The sequence below is a fragment of the Macaca mulatta genome, chromosome 10, assembly GCF_049350105.2.
Source record: "Macaca mulatta isolate MMU2019108-1 chromosome 10, T2T-MMU8v2.0, whole genome shotgun sequence".
NCBI lineage: Eukaryota > Metazoa > Chordata > Mammalia > Primates > Cercopithecidae > Macaca > Macaca mulatta.
The window spans coordinates 91,102,029-91,121,709 of NC_133415.1; the positions used below are offsets into that span (position 1 = coordinate 91,102,029).

At 49.9% G+C, this 19,681-nt stretch overlaps 1 protein-coding gene across 3 annotated transcripts in view; it reads right to left on the reverse strand.

Moving 5' to 3' along the window:
• KIAA1755 overlaps nucleotides 1–19,681 on the reverse strand; it is a 75,369-nt gene that overhangs the window by 22,117 nt on the left and 33,571 nt on the right. For 2 of the 3 annotated variants that reach the window (XM_077951786.1, XM_028828410.2), the window contains 3 exons: nucleotides 12,562–12,759; nucleotides 6,941–8,288; nucleotides 5,923–6,120 (listed from right to left, as the gene is read on the reverse strand). In XM_077951786.1, the coding sequence (XP_077807912.1) occupies nucleotides 5,923–6,120; nucleotides 6,941–8,132 (1,390 nt within the window). In that variant the 5' untranslated portion in view covers nucleotides 8,133–8,288; nucleotides 12,562–12,759. The remainder of the gene's footprint in view (nucleotides 1–5,922; nucleotides 6,121–6,940; nucleotides 8,289–12,561; nucleotides 12,760–19,681) is intronic. The other variant, XM_077951787.1, reaches the window with a different exon arrangement.

Consider the following 19,681-nt stretch of genomic DNA (forward strand, 5'->3'; position numbering starts at 1 on the left):
GGTGAAAATGAGGATTGCAAAATGAGGGTGGTGGGTAAGCTGGGTTGCCCAAAGTTGCTGAAAAATGTGCTGTATCTGCCAGCAGCAAGAAGAGGCACTCCAAGTTTGGGGAGGGAGGAATGGTAAGTAATTGAATTTGCAAGCAATTAAAAACATTTTCCATGTCAAAACAAGTGTGAATGTATTGTATTTATGGATATTTAAAATGTATAGAAATGTTAAGCATTAAAAGGATTTCAAAGATCTGTATGGAGCAACTGAGAGCTCAGGGTGAGGCCTCAGTCCCAGGGGCTCTGTTCATTCTCTTCCGCATTAGGGATTTTCCAGTGAAAAGACAGGGAAGCCCTCTCCTAAGGCTTCGTGCCTGTGGCCCCAAAGATGTCTATGCCCTAATCCCCAGAACCTTGAATATGTTACCTTACATGGCGAAAGGGACATTGCAGATGTAATGAAGGGCAGGACCTTGAGGTGGGGACATTATCCTGGATCATCCAGTCTAATCATAGGAATCCTTAAAAGCAGAGCACTTTTCCTGGCTTTGGTAGGAGCAAGTGCCAAGATGGATAGAGGGTGAGGGAGATGCAACATTGCTGGCTTTGAGGATGGAGGAAGGGGCCACAAGCCAAGGAAAGTAGTGGTCTCTAGAAGCTGGAAAAAGCAAGGAAATGGAGTCTCCCTTAGAGCTTCCAGGAAAGAATGCAGCCCTGCAGACATCTGGATTTAGCACAGAGAGATCCATGTTGGGCTTCTAACGTACAGAGCTATCAGATAATACATTTGTGTTGTTTCACATCACTGATTTGTAATAACTTGTTATGGCCACAATGGGAAACAAATACAGTGCCTATTAAACAAAACCCCATCCCCAGCATGGGAGCAGACATGCACATCTGCGTGTTGATCAGTTTCTTTCCTGAGAACAGATCTTTATGGGAATTTTACGGGGAGACCTGCTTCATGGGGCTGGCTTGGAGCAGATCTAGATCTTGAAGCACAGGCTCTGGTGACTATTTGCGCTACAAGGAAACTCCAACAGAGGCCAGTGTGGACACAGAGACACCAGCGAGAAGACCACCATAGCAGGCAAGAGACCACGCTGGGTTGGACTTGGATGGGGTGAAGTCAACAGATTCTGAATACAATTTAATGGAAGAGTTGACAGTTAACAAATTGAATGTGGGGTATAAGAGAAAGAGAGCAATCAAGGATGATGTCGTCATCTTTTACTGCCATGAGGAAAGATTGGAAAGTTGGGAAGTGTGGGGTGAGGGGATGTGAAGTCAGGAGTCCATATTTGGACATGCTAAGCCAGAGATGCCTGTGAGTCCTCCAAGCAGAGACATCAAGTAGTAAACAGCTGGATGGATAAGTCTGGTGTTCATGGCCAGGACCCAGGCTGGAAAAATCAGTGTCGGGGTTGTCAGTGTGGAGAGAGCATTTACAGAAAATATTCCACCTCCTGGATGAGATCGCCTAGGAAGTGAGTGTGGATGGAGAGGAGGAAGAGACCAAGGACTGGGCTTTGGGGGCCCTCCAGGATTTACAGGTTGTGGAGATGAGGAGGAGACAGGAAAGGAGGCTGTAAAAGTGTGGCCAGTGAGGTGAGAGGAGGACTGGGTGACTGAAGATCTAACGGCAAGTGAAGAAAGTCTTTCAACAGGAGGAAGTGGCCATCCGTGCCAAATGCTGCGGAAGGGTCAAGGGTGATGAGGACTGAGAATTGATCCCTGGATTTAGAAACATGGAATACAATGACAACCTTGGCAAGACCTGTCTGAGTGGCACAGTGGGGAAGGGATTCTGATTAGAGTGAGTGGAAGAGAGAAGGTGTGGAGACAGGGAACACAGACAACTCTTTTGTGGAGTTTTAATGTACAAGGGTGAGGGTGGGAACATGGGGGCCTAGAATGGCCGGTTTCAAACTGGGCAATATTGCAGCATGTTCTCAAGCTGATGGGAATGGCCCAGAGCCAAAGAGGGAAGATGATCCTGTAGGAAGGAGAGGAGAATCTTGCTGGAGGGATGTATTTAAGGAGGTAGAGAGGAACAGAGCACTGGTTCAGGATCAGCCTCGGGCACATGGACAATTCATCCGTACTAGAATGCTGAGCCTATGGGTACAGATGCCAGCAAGCAGGTGAATGTGGTTCACAGAGAAGGAGTTCATAGACTTCCTTCCAATTGCTTCTGCTTACTCAGTAAGACCAGAAGGAAGGTCATCAGCTGAGATTTAAGTTGGGGAAGGTGGTGTTGAAGGTCAAAGGAGAGAGAAGGTGTGAAGTCATCACACAGGACTGTGGGGGAGTCATTCAGGACTCTGGAGGTGAAGTAGGATCCACCGGCACCACTGGGACCCCTGGAGGTCAGTGGTCAGGAATCTAACACAATTATCCTGCACAAATGTGTGGATTTTTCCATCTTTGTTCAGCTTGAGGGTGCAGGTAGAGAGTTGGATCTCACGGAGGTTGGGATTTCTCCAGGTAAGTGTGAAGGTGGAAAAGAAAAGCAAGCAAGTGAGTGCTTGAAAGGAAGTGATTACAATGTGAGCCTGGAATCTAAGCTAGGAAGAAGGGATGTGAGGATGTGACAGAAGGTGGGGGAGACATAATGATGGAGAATGGATGTGATTGGGGTGGGGAGACATGATGATGGGGAACGGATGTGGTGGGGTGACATGATGATGGGGAAGGGATGTGGTGGGGGAGATATGATGATGGGGAAGGGATGTGGTGGGGGAGACATGATGATGGGAGGGATGTGATGGGGGAAACATGATAATGGGGAGGGATGTGATGGGGGAGACATGATGATGCAGAGGGATGTGGTGGGGGAGACATGATGATGGGAGGGATGTGGTGGGGGAGACATGATGATGGGGAGGGATGTGGTGGGGGACATGATGATGGGGAAGGGATGTGGTGGGGGATATGATGATGGGGAAGGGATGTGGTGGGGGACATGATGATGGGGAAGGGATGTGGTGGGGGACATGATGATGGGGAAGGGATGTGGTGGGGGACATGATGATGGGGAAGGGATGTGGTGGGGGAGACATGATGATGATGGGGAGGGATGTGGTGGGGGAGACATGATGATGGGAGGGATGTGGTGGGGGACATGATGATGGGGAACGGATGTGGTGGGGGAGACATGATGATGGGAGGGATGTGGTGGGGAACATGATGATGGGGAAGGGATGTGGTGGGGGAGACATGATGGGAGGGATGTGGTGGGGGACATGATGATGGGGAAGGGATGTGGTGGGGGAGACATGATGATGGGGAGGGATGTGGTGGGGGAGACATGATGATGGGGAGGGATGTGATGGGGGAGACATGATGATGTGGAAGGGATGTGGTAGGGGAGATATGATGATGGGGAGGGATGTGGTGGGGGAGACATGATGATGGGGAAGGGACGTGGTGGGGGAGACATGATGATGGGGAAGGGATATGATGGGGGAAACATGATGATGGGGAGGGAGGTGGTGGGGGAGACATGATAATGGGGAAGGGATGTGGTGGAGGGAGACATGATGATGGGGAAGGGATGTGGTGGAGGGAGACATGGTGATGGGGAAGGGATGTGGTGGAGAGTGGGGGAGACATGATGGGGAAGGGATGTGGTGGAGGGTGGGGGAGACATGATGATGGGGAAGGGATATGGTGGAGGGTGGGGGAGACATGATGGGGAAGGGATGTGGTGGAGGGTGGGGGAGACATGATGATGGGGAAGGGATGTGGTGGAGGGTGGGGGAGACATGATGATGGGGAAGGGATGTGGTGGAGGGAGACATGGTGATGGGGAAGGGATGTGGTGGAGGGTGGGAAGACATGATGGGGAAAGGATATGGTGGAGGGTGGGGGAGACATGATGGGGAAGGGATGTGGTGGAGGGTAGGAAGACATGATGGGGAAAGGATATGGTGGAGGGTGGGGGAGACATGATGGGGAAGGGATGTGGTGGAGGGTGGGGGAGACATGATGGGGAAGGGATATGATGGGGGGAGACGTGGTAACAGGGAAGGGATGTGGTGGAGGGTGGGGGGAGACATGCTGGGAAAGGGGAGTGAAAAGGTGGTTGAGCCAACAGGTTCAAGGTTTTGGGAGGCCTGAAGATGATGAAACTTGGGGCAGTGGGTGAGCTGGAAAGAGAAGCAGTGGTAATGAAGGAGTGGGAGCCTCAACATGAAAACCCAGCTGGAAGAAGGTGGTTACAGGGGATGCCATAGGGGCAGTCATGTGGGGAACAAGGACAAGATCACTAGAGAAGAGCAAGACAAAAAACGGACAGAAGGAGCATGCCTGTGGACATTGCTCATTGACGCAGCAAATGCTTTTTGCACATGTACTACACATCAGGCATGTGAGAGCTAACAGTGTATGTTGCAATCACCAAGAATTACAAGAGTAACTGAGGAAAGAGTGACAATGAGCCAGGTGCTATCTGCCTGTTCTCCTCCTCTTGAGGAGGCCCAGAGAGGGCAGTGACTTCTCCAAGGGCATACAGGGAGCTAATGACAGAGTTAGAACTAAAACAAAGGTCTTCTTCCTCCCACAGCAGAGCCTTCCATGGACAAAATCTGAGCCCTTGGCACATAACAGCCCTAAGAGGATCATGAGATCCTTTGTGTACAATTAATATAGGAACAAACAGCAGGAGCCTCAGCAAAGATGACCAGGAAAAGGACAGATAAGGTCTCCTGGGAGCTGCAAAAAGACAGGGCATTGCCCAAGGTCCTGGAGAGATGTAGAAGTCTGTAAAGTAAAATAGTATTTCAGGACAGTCAGTCTCCAGAAAGCACTGTGGTTCTCTTGCCTCTGGACCTTTGCACATGCTGTTCCCTTTGTCTGGAACACTGTTCCCAACTCTTCACCTGGATAATTCCTATTCATACAATAGAACTAGGCTTTCCGTTACTTCCTCCAGGAAGTCTTCCTTGACCTCTACTACTCTAAGCCTCAACGAGGGGACTCATCTGTGCTTCCACAGCCCCCTGTCCCTCCCAACTGTCACACTTTGTTTACACTGGGTTGCAATAATCTGTGGTGATAACCTGTTGGCTTTTCCCCACCACTAGAATATAGGTTTCCTGAGAGCAGAGAACACATCAGACTTGTTCTCTTATGAATCTCCAGTGCTAAACCCAGGACCCAGTAAACGTCTGTTACAACAATGAGGAAATATTAAATAGGAGGGATAAGACCTTCTGTATTGGATGCTGCTAGTACCCCAAACCCAGATCCCCTCAGCAGGCAGAGAACCTATCCCCAGAGTCTGGAAGTACCAGCTGTCAGTGGCTCACAGATGCCCCCTCTGAAGAAGCGCCCTGGACTGAACTGGATCACTGGCTCCCCCTGCCCCACCCCATTCCAGGATTAGCCCGCAGTTCCTGCAGTTCATTAATGACGAACAAACTGGGGATCAGCCCATAGTTAATGACTGACAGACAAGGATTATAAAAGGCCAGTCCCCTATGCCTTAAGCTGGAGCCAACTCTGTGGGGCGGGTCATGCCCCAGCGCTCTCCCTGGGGTCAGTCTACAGCCTGGCTTGGTTCCTTCCCCTGCCCTGACCCTCTGTCTTTCTTCTCAGAGCCCTCCTCCAATAAGTTACTTTCCCAAAAATCTATGTCTCAGGCTCTGCTTCTGGGGAACCCGACATCCACCTTGGCTGCCTCACTGATGGATAGACAAGTAGACAGACAGACAGACATATAGATGGGTGGATGGACACTAACAAATTGCTTTCATCTATTCCAATTCTCCCATGGGAAAGATGAGGAAACTGATGCCCAAGGAGGCTTTGTCTAGAACCTAGGCCTCCAGGGCTTTCCCTGCCTCCCCTCCACCCACCAGCACCTGAGGATGCTCTGGGGCCCCCAGTTCCCTCCCCACCACCTCCTGCTTGAATCCCCTGGAACCTGGCAGGCATGCTATCCTGGAGCGGAAAACCCTGACACCTAGAGCCCCAATCCTGGGCTCAGGCCCTGGGGGCTCCTCCTCCAGGGTGGGGCCTTTTTCTGGGGAGCCTGCAGAAGCTTCTGAGAAGGCAGCCTTTTCCTCAGTCAGTGGGCTGGAGGCAGTGGCTGGGCCAGATGTTTTGGTCTGAGGTGATCCAGCTGGGAAAAAGCAACAACAAAGAAAAGGATGTTAAGCAGAAGATGGGCTTTCTGAGGGGAAAATGTTTCCTCTTTCTCCTTCTGACTAATAATAGCTTACAACTATTGATCTCTCCCATGTGTCAGGCATTGCACTAAGCCCCTTACTTCTAGTGTTACCCCTCCCGACACCTCACTTTTTTTTCTTTAGAGACAGAGTCTCACTCTGTTGCCCAGGCTGGAATGCAGTGGCATGAACATAGCTCACTGTATTTGAACTCCTGGGCTTGAAAGATCCTCTCACCTCAGCCTCCCGAGTAGCTGACACTATAGGCACGCACCACCATGCCCAGCTTTTTTTTTTTCCCTCCCTCCCTCCCTCCCTCCCTTTCTTTTTTCCTTCTTTTCTTTCTTTCTTGGCCTCAAGCCACCCAAATTCTCCTGCCTCAGCCACCCAAAGCACTGGGATTATGGGATAAGCCACCACACCTGGCTTCTCGTGTCCCTTTGAACCCTTAAAATAACACCGTGAAGTAGGTGACATTTTCATTGCACTGATAGGGAGACCTGGACTCAGAGAAACTCAGTATTTGGCCAACGTCACACATCCAGTGTGTGGCAAAGGTGGGGTGTGAACTCAGGCAGTTGTAACACAGTCACAGTGCCTTGCTCAATTCCAGGCATATGAGACTTCAAGCCCCTTAACATGCCACACAGTACACTAAACCCCTGAAGCTGAGCCAGCCCAGGTGGTCTCTGTCGCTTACAACCAAAACCACCTGAAATGTGATCTCAACCAGACAATAACCTCCCTGTACAGCTGGGCGTGTGGGCATCTTACCTTTCCCCAAAGATTTGGCTCGGTTGGGTTTAGGAGAGTAGAGGGAACACAGGACTTTCCAGGGCCCATCGTGCTGGAGTGAGGCTTTCTCCGGAGTCACAGAGGGTTGCCTCTGCCCTTTCAAGAATGAGAACTTGAGCCCAGGAGTGGGGGACTCAGGGGAGGAGGTGTTTCTGCTAGGGCAGGGCATGGGCTTGGGAAGTCTCCCATTTCTCTGTTTGGTCTTCACCTCCATCTTTATTTCAGAGGCTGGAGCTGCAGGAGAAGCTGGGGACAGGCGGGGAGAGGAAGCTTGTCTTGGTCCAGGCCTGAGCTGCACCATATTCTCTAGGTTTCCTAGAGGTCCCTGCACCTTGGAGGCAGCTGGCTCTTGTGAAACACCTGCCCTGAGGCCAGAGGCACAGTCCAGTGGGTCCTCAAGGACATTCATGTAGGAGCCTTGGGGCAGCCTTTCTGAGTCATGGGTAGGTTCTTTATGATTGACCTTTCTTCTCAAGCCCAAATTGCAGGGCTCCTCCTCGGAGCTTTCTGGCTTCGTGCAAGCCCGATTTCCCAAGGAAGGTCCTTCGTTGGCCTCTGAGAGAGGCAGTATCTTTTGAGATAAGGGAGTTTCCTTAGTTCCAGATATCTCCTCTCGTGCCCCAGAAGTATACCCACTGGATGTGCCCACCTCCCTACTGGGAGACTCTCCTCTGCTCTCTTGGGGAAAGCCTAGGAGAGCCACATAGTCTCCCTCAAAGTCCTGGCTGACCACCTCACCCATCCTGAAGGCCATCTCCCCACGCCGGGCTTGCTCCACCTTGATAAGTCCTGGATACTTGTTCCCATATGTCCTGCCCTTACCCTTGGCCAAACTCTGGGCAAAAAGCACCTGGTTGTCCGGAGAGCTGGCCTGGTGCAACTCTTGAGGGCTGCTCAAATCCAGTGCCTCTAATGGAAGGGGCCCCCAGGCTGGGCAGAGGGCATTCACTACTTGGGGTTGGTCATCCACAAACTCTGGGCTGGTTATCTTGGTCCAAGGCACAGAGGCAATCCCATTTTCTGATGCTACCAAGCAGTTGTGTAGGGGACTTCCCTCAAAGTCGCTGTTGATGGCCTCCAGCCATTCTTGGGTGAAAAGTATAGGATAGGCTGGCTCAGGAACAGGCTTCTTCTCCACTGTGCAGAGGTCCAGGGAGAGGCATTTGATCATGATGCAGACGGACTGCTCCTCCTGGGGCTCCACTTGGAGGTAGAAGTCACCCTGGCGCAATAAGAGAGGGTTGAGGGGAGCCAAGTGGACCACAACTTCATCCCTCAGACAGAGTGGCCAGCCCTCATGTAGGAAGAGGCAGTGGGAGTAGGGAGCCTGTGGAGAGAAGGGGATGGCATCAGAGAACCTGGCCCTGAAAGGCTCCACCCTTGGATCTGCTCCATTCCCTCTCCCACGTGGAATCTGGAACAGTTCAGGGACTAGGATGAGGCAGCATTTAGGAGGCACTCACTGTCAAGGTTGTGCAAAGGTTGCCTCTCCTGCCCCACCCTTGTCCTGGCCCTGACTTTGGAAATTCTTGCTAGCCTACTGACCTAAGTGAGAAAGCTCAGAGCACCATGCACTAGTTAGCAATCAGCTTTCCCAAGTGGTCCCCTTGCTTGGCTCATGCTCCCTTCCTCTCCCCATCTATCCAGAACATCTCCCAACCCAGCTCAAGCCTTAGCCCTCCATGTGAAAGCCAGGGAGACATGGTTTAGACAAAGGTCTATGTCACTAATTTGTGTAAATTGCTTAACTTCTTTGAGCCCCAATTTCCCTATCTGCAAATAGGATAATAATACATGTCAGTATTACTGGGTTGGTATGAGGATTAAGTGAGATTATACAGATATGCCTCAATTTATGGTGGGGTTACATCCTGGTAAATCCATCATAAATTGAAAATATCACAAGTCAAAAATGCATTTAATGTACCTAATCTACAGAACATCATAGCTTGTTTAGACTAGCCTATCTTAAATGTGCACAGAGCACTTACATCAGCCTATAGTTGGCCAAAATCATCTAGCACAATGCCTATTTTATAATAAAGTATTGAATATCTTATTGAATTTGGATAGTGTACTGAGGGTGAAATAGAAACAGTATTGAATGAAAAGTCAGGAAATCTGACCCTGCCACTAACTTACTAGATGACTGTCCAGTTTTTCCTGACCCAAAGGTTATTCTGGGCCAGAATATTTATTATTTATTTGTTTGTTTATTTATTTCTCATTAATGGCTAACAACATGAAGGTTTGTTTTTTTTTTTTTTTTTTTTTTTGAGATGGAGTCTCGCTGTGTCGCCCGGGCTGGAGTGCAGTGGCCGGATCTCAGCTCACTGCAAGCTCCGCCTCCTGGGTTTACGCCATTCTCCTGCCTCAGCCTCCCGAGTAGCTGGGACTACAGGCGCCCGCCACCTCGCCCGGCTAGTTTTTTTTGTATTTTTAGTAGAGACGGGGTTTCACTGTGTTAGCCAGGATGGTCTCAATCTCCTGACCTTGTGATCCGCCCGTCTCGGCCTCCCAAAGTGCTGGGATTACAGGCTTGAGCCACCGCGCCCAGCCGGTTTATTTGTTTATTGTTTATTTATTTCCCATTAATGGATTACAACATGAAGGTAAAGCAAAACTGAAAAAAAAAAATTTTTTTTAACAGAAGTTGCCAGCAATTCCCTGTATAGGTGGACATAGCGGGTCATTCTGGAACAGGCTGTGACCCAAGTGATCCCTCTCAGTTGAGGCTCTCCACTGGGCTGTGCGGGACCAGTGTTCAACAGTGACACCATGTGGCAACAACGGAAACAACAGCTCCACCGGGCTGACAACAGGTCTTTCTTTAACTGGCTTTTGAAAAAAGAGTCTGAGTTCTGCGGATTGAGTAAGTCCCAGACAATCTTATATAATTTGGATGTTTGTGTGGGAGATGTACAGAGAGTGAGACTGAATTTCCTGTTAATGAAGCAGGTGTTTCCTGGAATTATTGATTGGTGAAATAGTGAGATCTGACCATAGTTATACCTTACATTGATAAACCCATTTATATCAGTTATATTGTAGATTGGGCTGCCTCAGAGAAGCTGAATATCCATAAACCTTCATGAGTCTGTAGGTTTCTCGACCCTTTTAACTTAGCCCTCTTGGATTTGCAATGTGCTTTCTCTCTCACCTTCTCATTGAATGAGAAAAAACATCCCAGCCATTTTTTTGCAAACAGCAAAGCACCATAGTGATGATAGCTTTGATTGTCTCACTTGACTTTCACAGTAACTCAGTTTGGTGTAGGCAGTTCAGGCATTATTATTCTCATTTTACAGATGATGCAACTGAGGCTCAGTGTGGTAAAACATTTGGCTCATAGCCACACAGTGGATAAACATCATGGACTTGGACCTAGGCCTTCACATTTGAAGTCAGCTGTATCTGTCCCCAAGCCCCACCAGACTCTATCTGAAGGTGGCTGCCTCTGGGTGATGGCGGCTGGAGAGGCAGACTTTGAGGCTGCCATGCTCTTATTTCAGATGGAGAAACAAGGAAGTGGGATAGTGATAGCCAATAGCTACTGGGCACTTGCTGCACGTCAGAGTCTGCCCTAAGCCATGTGTGTCATCTTCATGTGTTAGGTGCTGTGTTATTAACGTTTCTGCTTGACACATAAGGAAACTGAAACTCAGAGAGGTGACATGGATCTCCCAAGTTCACAGTGATAAGTTTGGATTTGAACCTGGGGCATCTGACCCCAGAAGCCATCCCGTTAATCCCACATGACTTCCCACTGCTCTGAGGTTGACAGATATTTGCCTATTGTTACAATTAGATTAAACTCACCTACAAGGAAAAATAAAGACGTGGAAAGGTTACCTTGAGGAAGGGGCCAGTGCAAATGAAGTTTAAATGGCCAAATAAGGGAAGTGGGCAATTGTGTAGCTTGTCAGGGAGAAGAAATAAAGATAGGAGAGCATCTGCATGAAATAGTGTCATGTGAAAGTGGTGGCAAATGTTTCCATGAGAAGCTCCCTTCTTCTCCAATACCAGTTCCCATGTATTGAGCTATTTCTATGAACCAGGCTCTGTGCTAAGCAAGTAAAATAGATTCTCTCATTTTCCTTCTGGTTCCTAACCCTGGACTTTTAGCTGCCACATTCAATTTACTTGTACCACTGAAATGATGCACACAGTCCCCACCCTTCCTTGTTGCTTCTGATGAGCTGTGTCCCTGACAGGCAGTGAGTAACTCAGGACAGGCTGATGGGACCTTAGAACCTCGTTGTGATTCTTGAGGCTGGGGTAGCAGGAGGGTGAGCATTAATAACAATAGGGCAGGGAGCAGTCGGGAAACCCATGAAAGGAATGGCAGGTTCCTGCGGTGGACATTTGAGGACTTGGTCTCCTCAGGCTTCTCTCATCCTTTCCTTTTCTTTTTTTTGAGATGGAGTCTCACTCTGCCATCCAGGCTGGAGTGCAATGGCATGATCTCGGCTCACTGCAACTTCTGCCTCCTGGGTTCAAGCGATTCTCCTGCCTCAGCCTCCCGAGTAGCTGGGACTACAGGTGCATGCCACCACACCCAGCTAATTTTTGTATTTTTAGTAGAGGTGGGGTTTCACCATCTTAGCCAGGCTGGTCTCGAACCCCTGACTTCGTGATCCGCCTGCCTTGGCCTCCCAAAGTGCTGGGATTAGAGGCATGAGCCACCACTGCCGGCCTTCTCATCCTTTTCTTAAAACAGCTCCACCCTCTGACCATAGAAGTAGACACATGACTCAAGCTTTGTCAATCCTGGTTCCCCACTCCTCTGGCCACAGTGATTGGTCCAGGAATGGGCATATGACCCAAGCCTGGCCAGTCAGGATCCTTCCTTGAGATTTTTCTATGTGCAGTGGATGGGAAAGAGTTTATTTTCCTCTCTAGGGTAGAAGATAAATCCTTGAGCTTCCCTGGGTTCCAGCCTCGTGGGAACACTTAGCCTGGAAGAATAATGCCAACAAGCAGCGCGAAGCATAGACTAGGGACAGAAAGGGTCTTCAAGGGGTTTGATCAGTGGATCAACTTGGGCCTGAGGCCTGATCCACCCTTCCCTGGTCTGAGTGAGGATTCTGTCGTTTGCAGCCAATGAGTCTGGCTAAAACAGTTTTCTCTCCACTTTGCCTTGGCAGAGGCCTCCCTGAGATCTGAGTTTGAAGAGGTCACAGGGGAAGAAAGCAAGAGTCCTGATGCCTCAGGGGCTCTGGGGAAGCTCTAGCACCTTCTCTGCTGTTTCCACTGAAGCTGTCCCACTTCACCCAAGGCACTTGGCAGTGCCCACAATGTCAGGTGCAGGGCAGGCTCCCCAGGACCAGGGAGCCCCCAAGGATGCCTTTATTCAGGCCTTCTTCTCTGCTGGTGACAGTACAATGTAATGAACTCATAGATGTCACAGGGTAAAGCCCCCTCGATCTGGGAGGCTGAAATCTCCCCTTGGGCAAGCAATGATACTTGGAAAGTCCCCACACACACTCCGTTCCCCGCGAAACAAGACACATGCCAGCCCACCTCCTTCTCTGCCCGCCTCTAGCCCCAAGACTTTCTGGGATAGCTTTGCCCCTGGCCCTGTTTCCCTCTCGACTTACACAGGCTGCTTCTCGCACTTGCTCACACAGGCGCTTGGCAGGGATCAGGAAATCCAGAAGGAAGCTCAGTCCATCCCCCTGGAAGTCAGAGTCCAGGAGACGGAACACCTGACCCAGGACAGTGGGTGCTGTGGCCTCGAAAGGAGGATAGAGGCCCGCCAGGGCATGCTGGACAGCTGTGTCGAGGGGTGGAGGGTCCTGTGGGGGACAGGAGGAAGGGGTGATAATAGCAATGATAATAAGGACAGAGGCCACTTCCCGTGACCTTCCAGGCCCCATATGCCTAAGGCCCCTGCTAACTCTCTGACTTCCTCTCCTACCCCACCCCCCTCACTCACCACTGCCAGCCACACTGGCCTTCTTTCCTGTTCCTCAAACACACTAGGCACAATCTCACCTCAGGGCCTTTGCACTGGCTGTTCCCTCTGCCTAGAATGCTCTTCCTCAAGACAGCCTTATTCCCACACCTCTTGCAGGTCTTTGCTCAAATGTCATCTGCTGATCCAAGGAGACGTGTAGGAATAGGGGTCTGGGGGTGGGCATTCAGGTCAGGGTCAAAGAGAAAGAGGATTCTGCCATTGCCCCAGTCTGACCGCCTGGCTGGCCTGCAGGCCTGTAGCCTGAAGCTGAGCCACAAGGGAAGCCCAGCCCAGATCAGACAGCCCCAGTCCACGTGCAGACGGGAGAGTGAGAATCAGTGATTGCTGTTTTGCCACTGCGCTTTGGGGTCATTTGTCACTCAGCAATAACTGATACAAGTCCACGGCTGCAGACCGTATAGCCAGCTGCCTCCATGGACCTCCTAGATGCCTCTCAACCACCAACCGCCAACACATCAGACCCAATCTGGCAACTTCCCAAACCTGCTCCTCCCCCAGTCCTATCTCAGTGATGACCCCACCGCCCAGTCAGGCTCCTAGGCCAGAAATCTGCTCACAACACTGCTTCTCCTCCTGCCTCCTGACCCACAAACAGCCCTCAGTGTGTCCCACACCACTTCCCCTCCGCCAACAGCTCTCCAGCCAGGTACTCCGCTCCGTCCCCTGCTCCCCGCCCTCATCCAGGCTTCACCGCCTCTTCCAGGAAGGGATCCAGAAGGCAGTCAGCCCATTCCCCTGGCAGTCAGAGTCCAGGAGAAGGAACACCAGGCCCAGGACCCAGGATCACCTGACTCCTCTCCTTGGCTGCCAAATTCTCGTCTTTCTCACCCCAGCCAGTTTCCACCAGGACCCCAGAGTGACCTTTCTCAAACGCAAACCTGGCCTCATCAGTCTCTGCTCCAAACCTCTCAAGGGTTCCCACTGTCTTCAGGAAGCATTAGCCTCCAGTCATCCAGCTCCCCTGAGCTCTGGCAGCTGCCCTCCGCCCGCCTCCCCTCCAGCCTTGCTGCCCCTCTCCATGCTTTGGCCACAGTGGCACATGCCTTCCCTCGTTCACCTCCAGGTCTCCGCACATGCAGTGTCCTCCTGCTAGAATGCCCTTCACTTCCACCCCTCCTCACCTGGCCAACTCCTCATTCAAGACTCAGGTCAGCCATCACCTCCTCCAGGTGATTTTCTTGGGTGCCCCCACTACCCAGTGAGATCAGGTGTCCCCTTTTCTGGGCTCCTATAGTGCCCTTATTACAGCAGTTCCCATCTAAAGGCAGGTGTAATGGGTAGAATGACCTCCAATGATGCCCACATCCTAATCTCTGGAACCTGTGAACGTGCTACCTTATAAGACAAAGGTGAGTTAAGGCTACAGATGGAATTAATTTTGCTAATCAGCTGACTTTAAAACAAGGAGACCATCCTGGATTAGACAAATGGGCCCAGTGTAATCGCCAGGTGGAAGAGGATGCAGAAGAGGGAAGGGTAAGAGGAAAAGTGATTATGGGCCAGGGGCGGTGGCTCACACCTATAATCCCAGCACTTTGGGAAGCCGAGGTGGGAGGATCACCTGAGGCTAGGAATTTGAGACCAGCCTGGGCAACATAATGAGATCCTATCTCTTCTTACATTAAAAATAATAAATAGGCTGGGTGTGGTGGCTCGTGCCTGTATCCCAGCACTTAGAGAGGCCGAGACAGGCGGATCCCTGAGGTCAGGAGTTCAAGGCCAGCCTGGCCAACATAGCAAAACCCCATCTTTACTAAAAATACAAAAAGTAGCCAGATGTGGTGATGCGTGCCTGTAATCCCAGCTACTTGGGAGGCCAAGGCATGAGAATTGCTTGAACCTGGGAGACCGAGGTTTCAATGAGCCGAGATGGCGCCACTGCACTCCGGCCTAGGTGACAGAGCAATAATAAATAAAATAAAATAATAAATAAATAGCAGAAATACGACAACAGAAGCAGGATCAGAGAGCTGTTATGTTGCTGGCTTGGAACACAGAGCAGGAGCCAAGGAATGTGGGCATCTCCTAGAAGCTGGAGAAGGCAAGCAAATGGATTCTCCCCTAGAGCCTCCAGAAGAGAAACAGCCGTGCAAGACTTTGTTTTTGGCCCAATGAGATGCATGTCAGGCCTCTGATCTTTTATTACCTGCAAGATACTACACTTGTGTAGCTTGAAACTAAAGTGCCTGATCATTTGCTGCAGTGGCAACAGGAGGCAGGTACAGCAAGCACTGGCTTCTTTTCCTCTCTCGGGCCTCGGTGTCTGCACAGGACCCAGCACAAACAGGTGCTTCATAAATTTTATGGCAGAGGGAACAAAATGTCCCTCTCTGAACCACAATTTTTCTTGTCTTTTCTTTCTTTCTTTTTTTTTTTTTTTATTGAGAAAGAGTCTTGCTCTGTTGCCCAGGCTGGAGTGCAGTGGCCCCATCTCTGCTCACTGCAACCTCTGCCTCCCTGGTTCAAGCGATTCTCCTGCCTCAGCTTGAATAGCTGGAATTACAGGCATGAGCCACCATGCTCAGCCTTTTTTTTTTTTTTTTTTTTTTTTCAAAGACAGGGTCTTGCTCTGTCGCCCAGGCTGGAGTGCAGTGGTGCTATCTCGGCTCACTGCAGCCTTGACTTCCTGGGCTCCAGCAATCCTTCCACCTCAACCTCCCAAGTAGCTGTGGCCCACAGGCACCCACCACCACGCCTGGCTGATTTTTGTATTTTTGGTAGAGATGGGGTTTCACCATGTTGCCCAGGCTGGTCTGGAACTCCTGAGCTCAAGCTATCCACCCACCTTGCCTTCCCAAAGTGCTGAGATTACAGGCATGAGCCACTGTGCCTGGTCAGAACTACCATTTTTCTGTCAAACAGACAAGTTGGACTAGGCCAGAGGCTTCCACCCAGGTATGGTCTTAGGAACCATGGGTCATGAGCCTCATGGGGGCCCTTCTAGTTGCCCCAGCCTGGTTACAAGCTCCAGGTCCACCTGCTGCCCAGGGGTGCAAAGGGAGATGAGAATAAATAAGGACCCCACTCAAAGGGAGCTTATTTAAGAAGGAAAAATCATTTTAGTAAATGAGGCCCCTGAAGAAAGAGAAATACAGTAGGAACTCTGAGGAGGAGGAGGGTGACATTTCTCAATGCCAGCAAGATTCCAATGCCAGGAGGCTTTTACGGAGGACCGAGGCTCCCTCCCACCCATAGCCCACACAGTGCTGGGCGCAGGGAGCCGCCATCACTATTTGTAGAATGAATGAGTGAATGAATGACTGTCCACAGCCCACGGTGACGGAAACAGGGTCCAGGCACTGCCACGGCCGTGAGCTCAGGATGATGGACCAACAGGCACCTGGTGCTGAAATCACACATACCCAGGAGGTTTTACACTGAGGTGGGGGGAGAGGCCTTCAACTTGGCAGAACAGGGAAAATCTCATCTGGCCTGGTATCCTCTTCTAATCCCCCCCAACCCCACCAATCACGGTCAAACCCTGACATTTCCCACCCCATGCAATCCTGGGAGCAGTCCCCTCCCCTGCCGTGTGCTGTCCCCACTCCCTCCTCTCTCCTGAGACGTGGACTCTCCTGAGACACGGCCTTTCTGTTGAGATGCTGGCTCCGGCCTCTCTGTGCAGCCTTGAGTAGGTCCTTTCCCTCTCTGGGCCTCTCTCCTTGTGTAAAGAAAGCATACTGAGCTGGGCTAAGCTTGTTTTGTTTTGGTTGTAGAAATTTAATGATTCATGATGACTTTCATGATTTTTAGCATCTCCTCATATCATGTATACTATTAGCACTTACTCTTTTTCTTCAAATCTACTCACTTTTTCAAAACTTACATAATTGTGTTTTTCAGTGAGACTTTATATCATCACAGCAGTTACGCGAGTGGAGCCAGACTGCCGGGGTTCAAACTCTGGTTCTGTCACCTACTGGTTGTGTGTACCTGGCAAGTCAGATTTAACTCGTTGTGCCTCAGTTTCCTCATCTGTAAAACGGAGACTGTAATTACACCCACCTTAAAGAGCTGATCAAGATTGGGTGAGGTAATACATGCGAATTCTCTGCACAGGACTAGCATTTAGTAGGTGCTCATTAAGTAAGAGCCATCACTACAATTTCTGTGGTCATATTATTATTGTTATTATTATTTTGTGGTCTTAAGGAGCAGAGAGCTTAATAAGCAAGAAAGAAGGAAAAAGGAAACAGCTCCCCCTTATGGAGACAGAGGGAGGGGAGATTCTAACAAAGAGAAAACCCCGTGTGCTGCGGGAAAAGTGGCTGCTTATATAAGGAGGCTGGAGGAAGTGGTGTCTGATTTGCACGGGGCTCAGGGAATTGGTTTGACCAGGCATGTCACTCATGTAGCCCACGAAAAAACTGGCCTTCCTACCCTAGCCTTTTAATATGCAAATACAGGGCGCCATGATGTTCTACACACATGGGGATATGTGGGGGCAGCTATGTTACCAGGCACATCTCAGGGCAAGGACAAAAAGAAGAAGGTAGGAATCATCATGTTTGGGTGGATCTGTGGAAATATAATAATTGTTGTTACATCATCACTGTAAATGGAAAAATAACTGTAAACTGGCATAAATAGAATGTAACTCCAAAAATAAACTGATGATGCATTGGATGGTTTTTATATTATTTCATTTATAAAAATATATTTAACTATATTACTCATTATATAAGGTATTTTTTTGTTTACTGTTTGTATTTCTATGAAAATAAACTACTTAAAAAAAATAAAAGTAAACAATGTAAAGGAATAGTGCCATTAAATTCTAGGGACATCTGGTCACCTCTTGGAGCCTAAGGGTGTCTTCTCCCTCTCTTTCTCCCAAATGCATCAGGGAGATGTTAAAGACATCACCAGAGGAAGGCTTCCTCCTTAGGACTGGAGAAGCTCAGAGAATTTGAAAGGAACTGACTGTCTCATCACTGGTTCCATGTCATTTAGTTCCAGTCTGTGACATACCTTGTGTCTAACCAGGCCCCATTCCTGGCCCCTATACTATGCTCTTGACCTTCTGGACTGACCCAGGGAATCTTGCAGGTGCAGAGGGACATAGAAAACTACCTGCTTACAGTGCTTATATCTGGGCAGTGGAGTGGGGGTGTGTGTGTGTATACTTCTATTTCAATGTCTTCGCAATGAGCCACTGCTATTATTATTATTATTATTATTTTTTTTTTTTTTTTTTTTGAGACGGAGTCTCACTTTGTTGCCCAGGCTGGAGTACAGTGGTGCAATCCTGGCTCACTGCAACCTCTGCCTCCCGGGCTCAAGCGATTCTCTTGCCTCAGCCTCCCGTGTAGCTGGGATTACAGACACCCACCACCACACCCAGCTAATTTTTGTAGTTTTAGTAGAGATGGGGTTTCACCATGTTGGCCAAGCTGGTCTTGAACTCCTGACCTCAGATGATCCACCCGCCTCGGCCTTCCAAAGTGCTGGGATTACAGGCATGAGACACCGTGCCTGACCCCATTATAATCTTAAGTATCATTTTTGTCAAGTAGAATAGACAAATATAAAGGGCACAGGCTGATGCCTTTTTAACCTATGTATGAGCCCCTGTAACCACTTACCCAGATCAAGAGACAGAAGATCTCCATACTCCAGAAAGAGGCCCCTTGCCAGTTATCTATGTCATCACTGTGATCTGCATCCTAACCTCAGGGAAACAGTGAGTTAAACTATCTTTCCCTGATGTGCCTCAGCTTCCCCTTCTGCACATAGATGGGATGCTGATTCCTATCCTACCTCATTCAGATGATCGTTCTAGAGACACAAGGAGCTAGTGGATGTAGAGGGTCTTGAGGAAAGTCAAAGGCATCGCTGCTGCTGTTACTGTTATTCATTCTTATTTACTTTTATTCATCCTGTCAGCCCAAGCTTAAGTCCCAGCCTCTGTGTGAAGCATCACCCCCTCCTCGTCTCTCCCTGTGTCCACTGCTGTCACTGCAGTTATAACAACAGTCTCCAGGTGGCTCCTGTGCCCAGGTCCCCTACTTGCATTCTCTTGCTTAGCCCACACAACGGTGCCAGGAGCCAAGTAGGAACGACCCACTTTGCAAGTCAAGAAACCGAGGCTGACCTTGCCCAAGACCACAGAGAAGACAGACAGAGCCAGGATCCAATCCAGATTGGGGCCTGCCAAGTCTGCCCAGATCCTCCATTGTCTCCTGCCACCCCCTCTGCCTGGGGACCACCAGCTGTGGGGACTGACGATCCCAGCTGCCTGTCCTTCCCAGTTTCTAGAGGAACCTGAAGAAACTGTTTACCTCTCACAGAGCAAGGCTCAGAGACTGGGACGCCCTTGGCTTTCACAAATTGGCTCAGTTTGCCACACACTGTTACCATTTCAGGGGCAGCCAGTAAAAAGGAAGAATGTTCCAAGTTAACAGGGCTTCGAGCTCTTGGCCAGCACATTACCCACTACAGGCCCGAACCCCAGGGGCTCATAAGCCGTCCAAGTATTGGAGGAAGCACACCGTGGTGGGTGTGGGGGTGCCCAGGCGGCTGCAGGAAGGAACGCTAGCCACTCTCATTCCCAATCCACCCGGCAGCCCAGCCTGGGACCACAGGAACCCAAACACCAGACGTGGGCGTCTCAACATGATTTCCATGAAACTTAATAGACGTGTTTCCATTCCTTCCCAGTGAGCACAGCCCGCAGCCTGCCTGGGCCTTTAACTGTTCCCAGGCAGGAGCCAGCGGGTGTGAGGCTGAAAAGGAAGAAG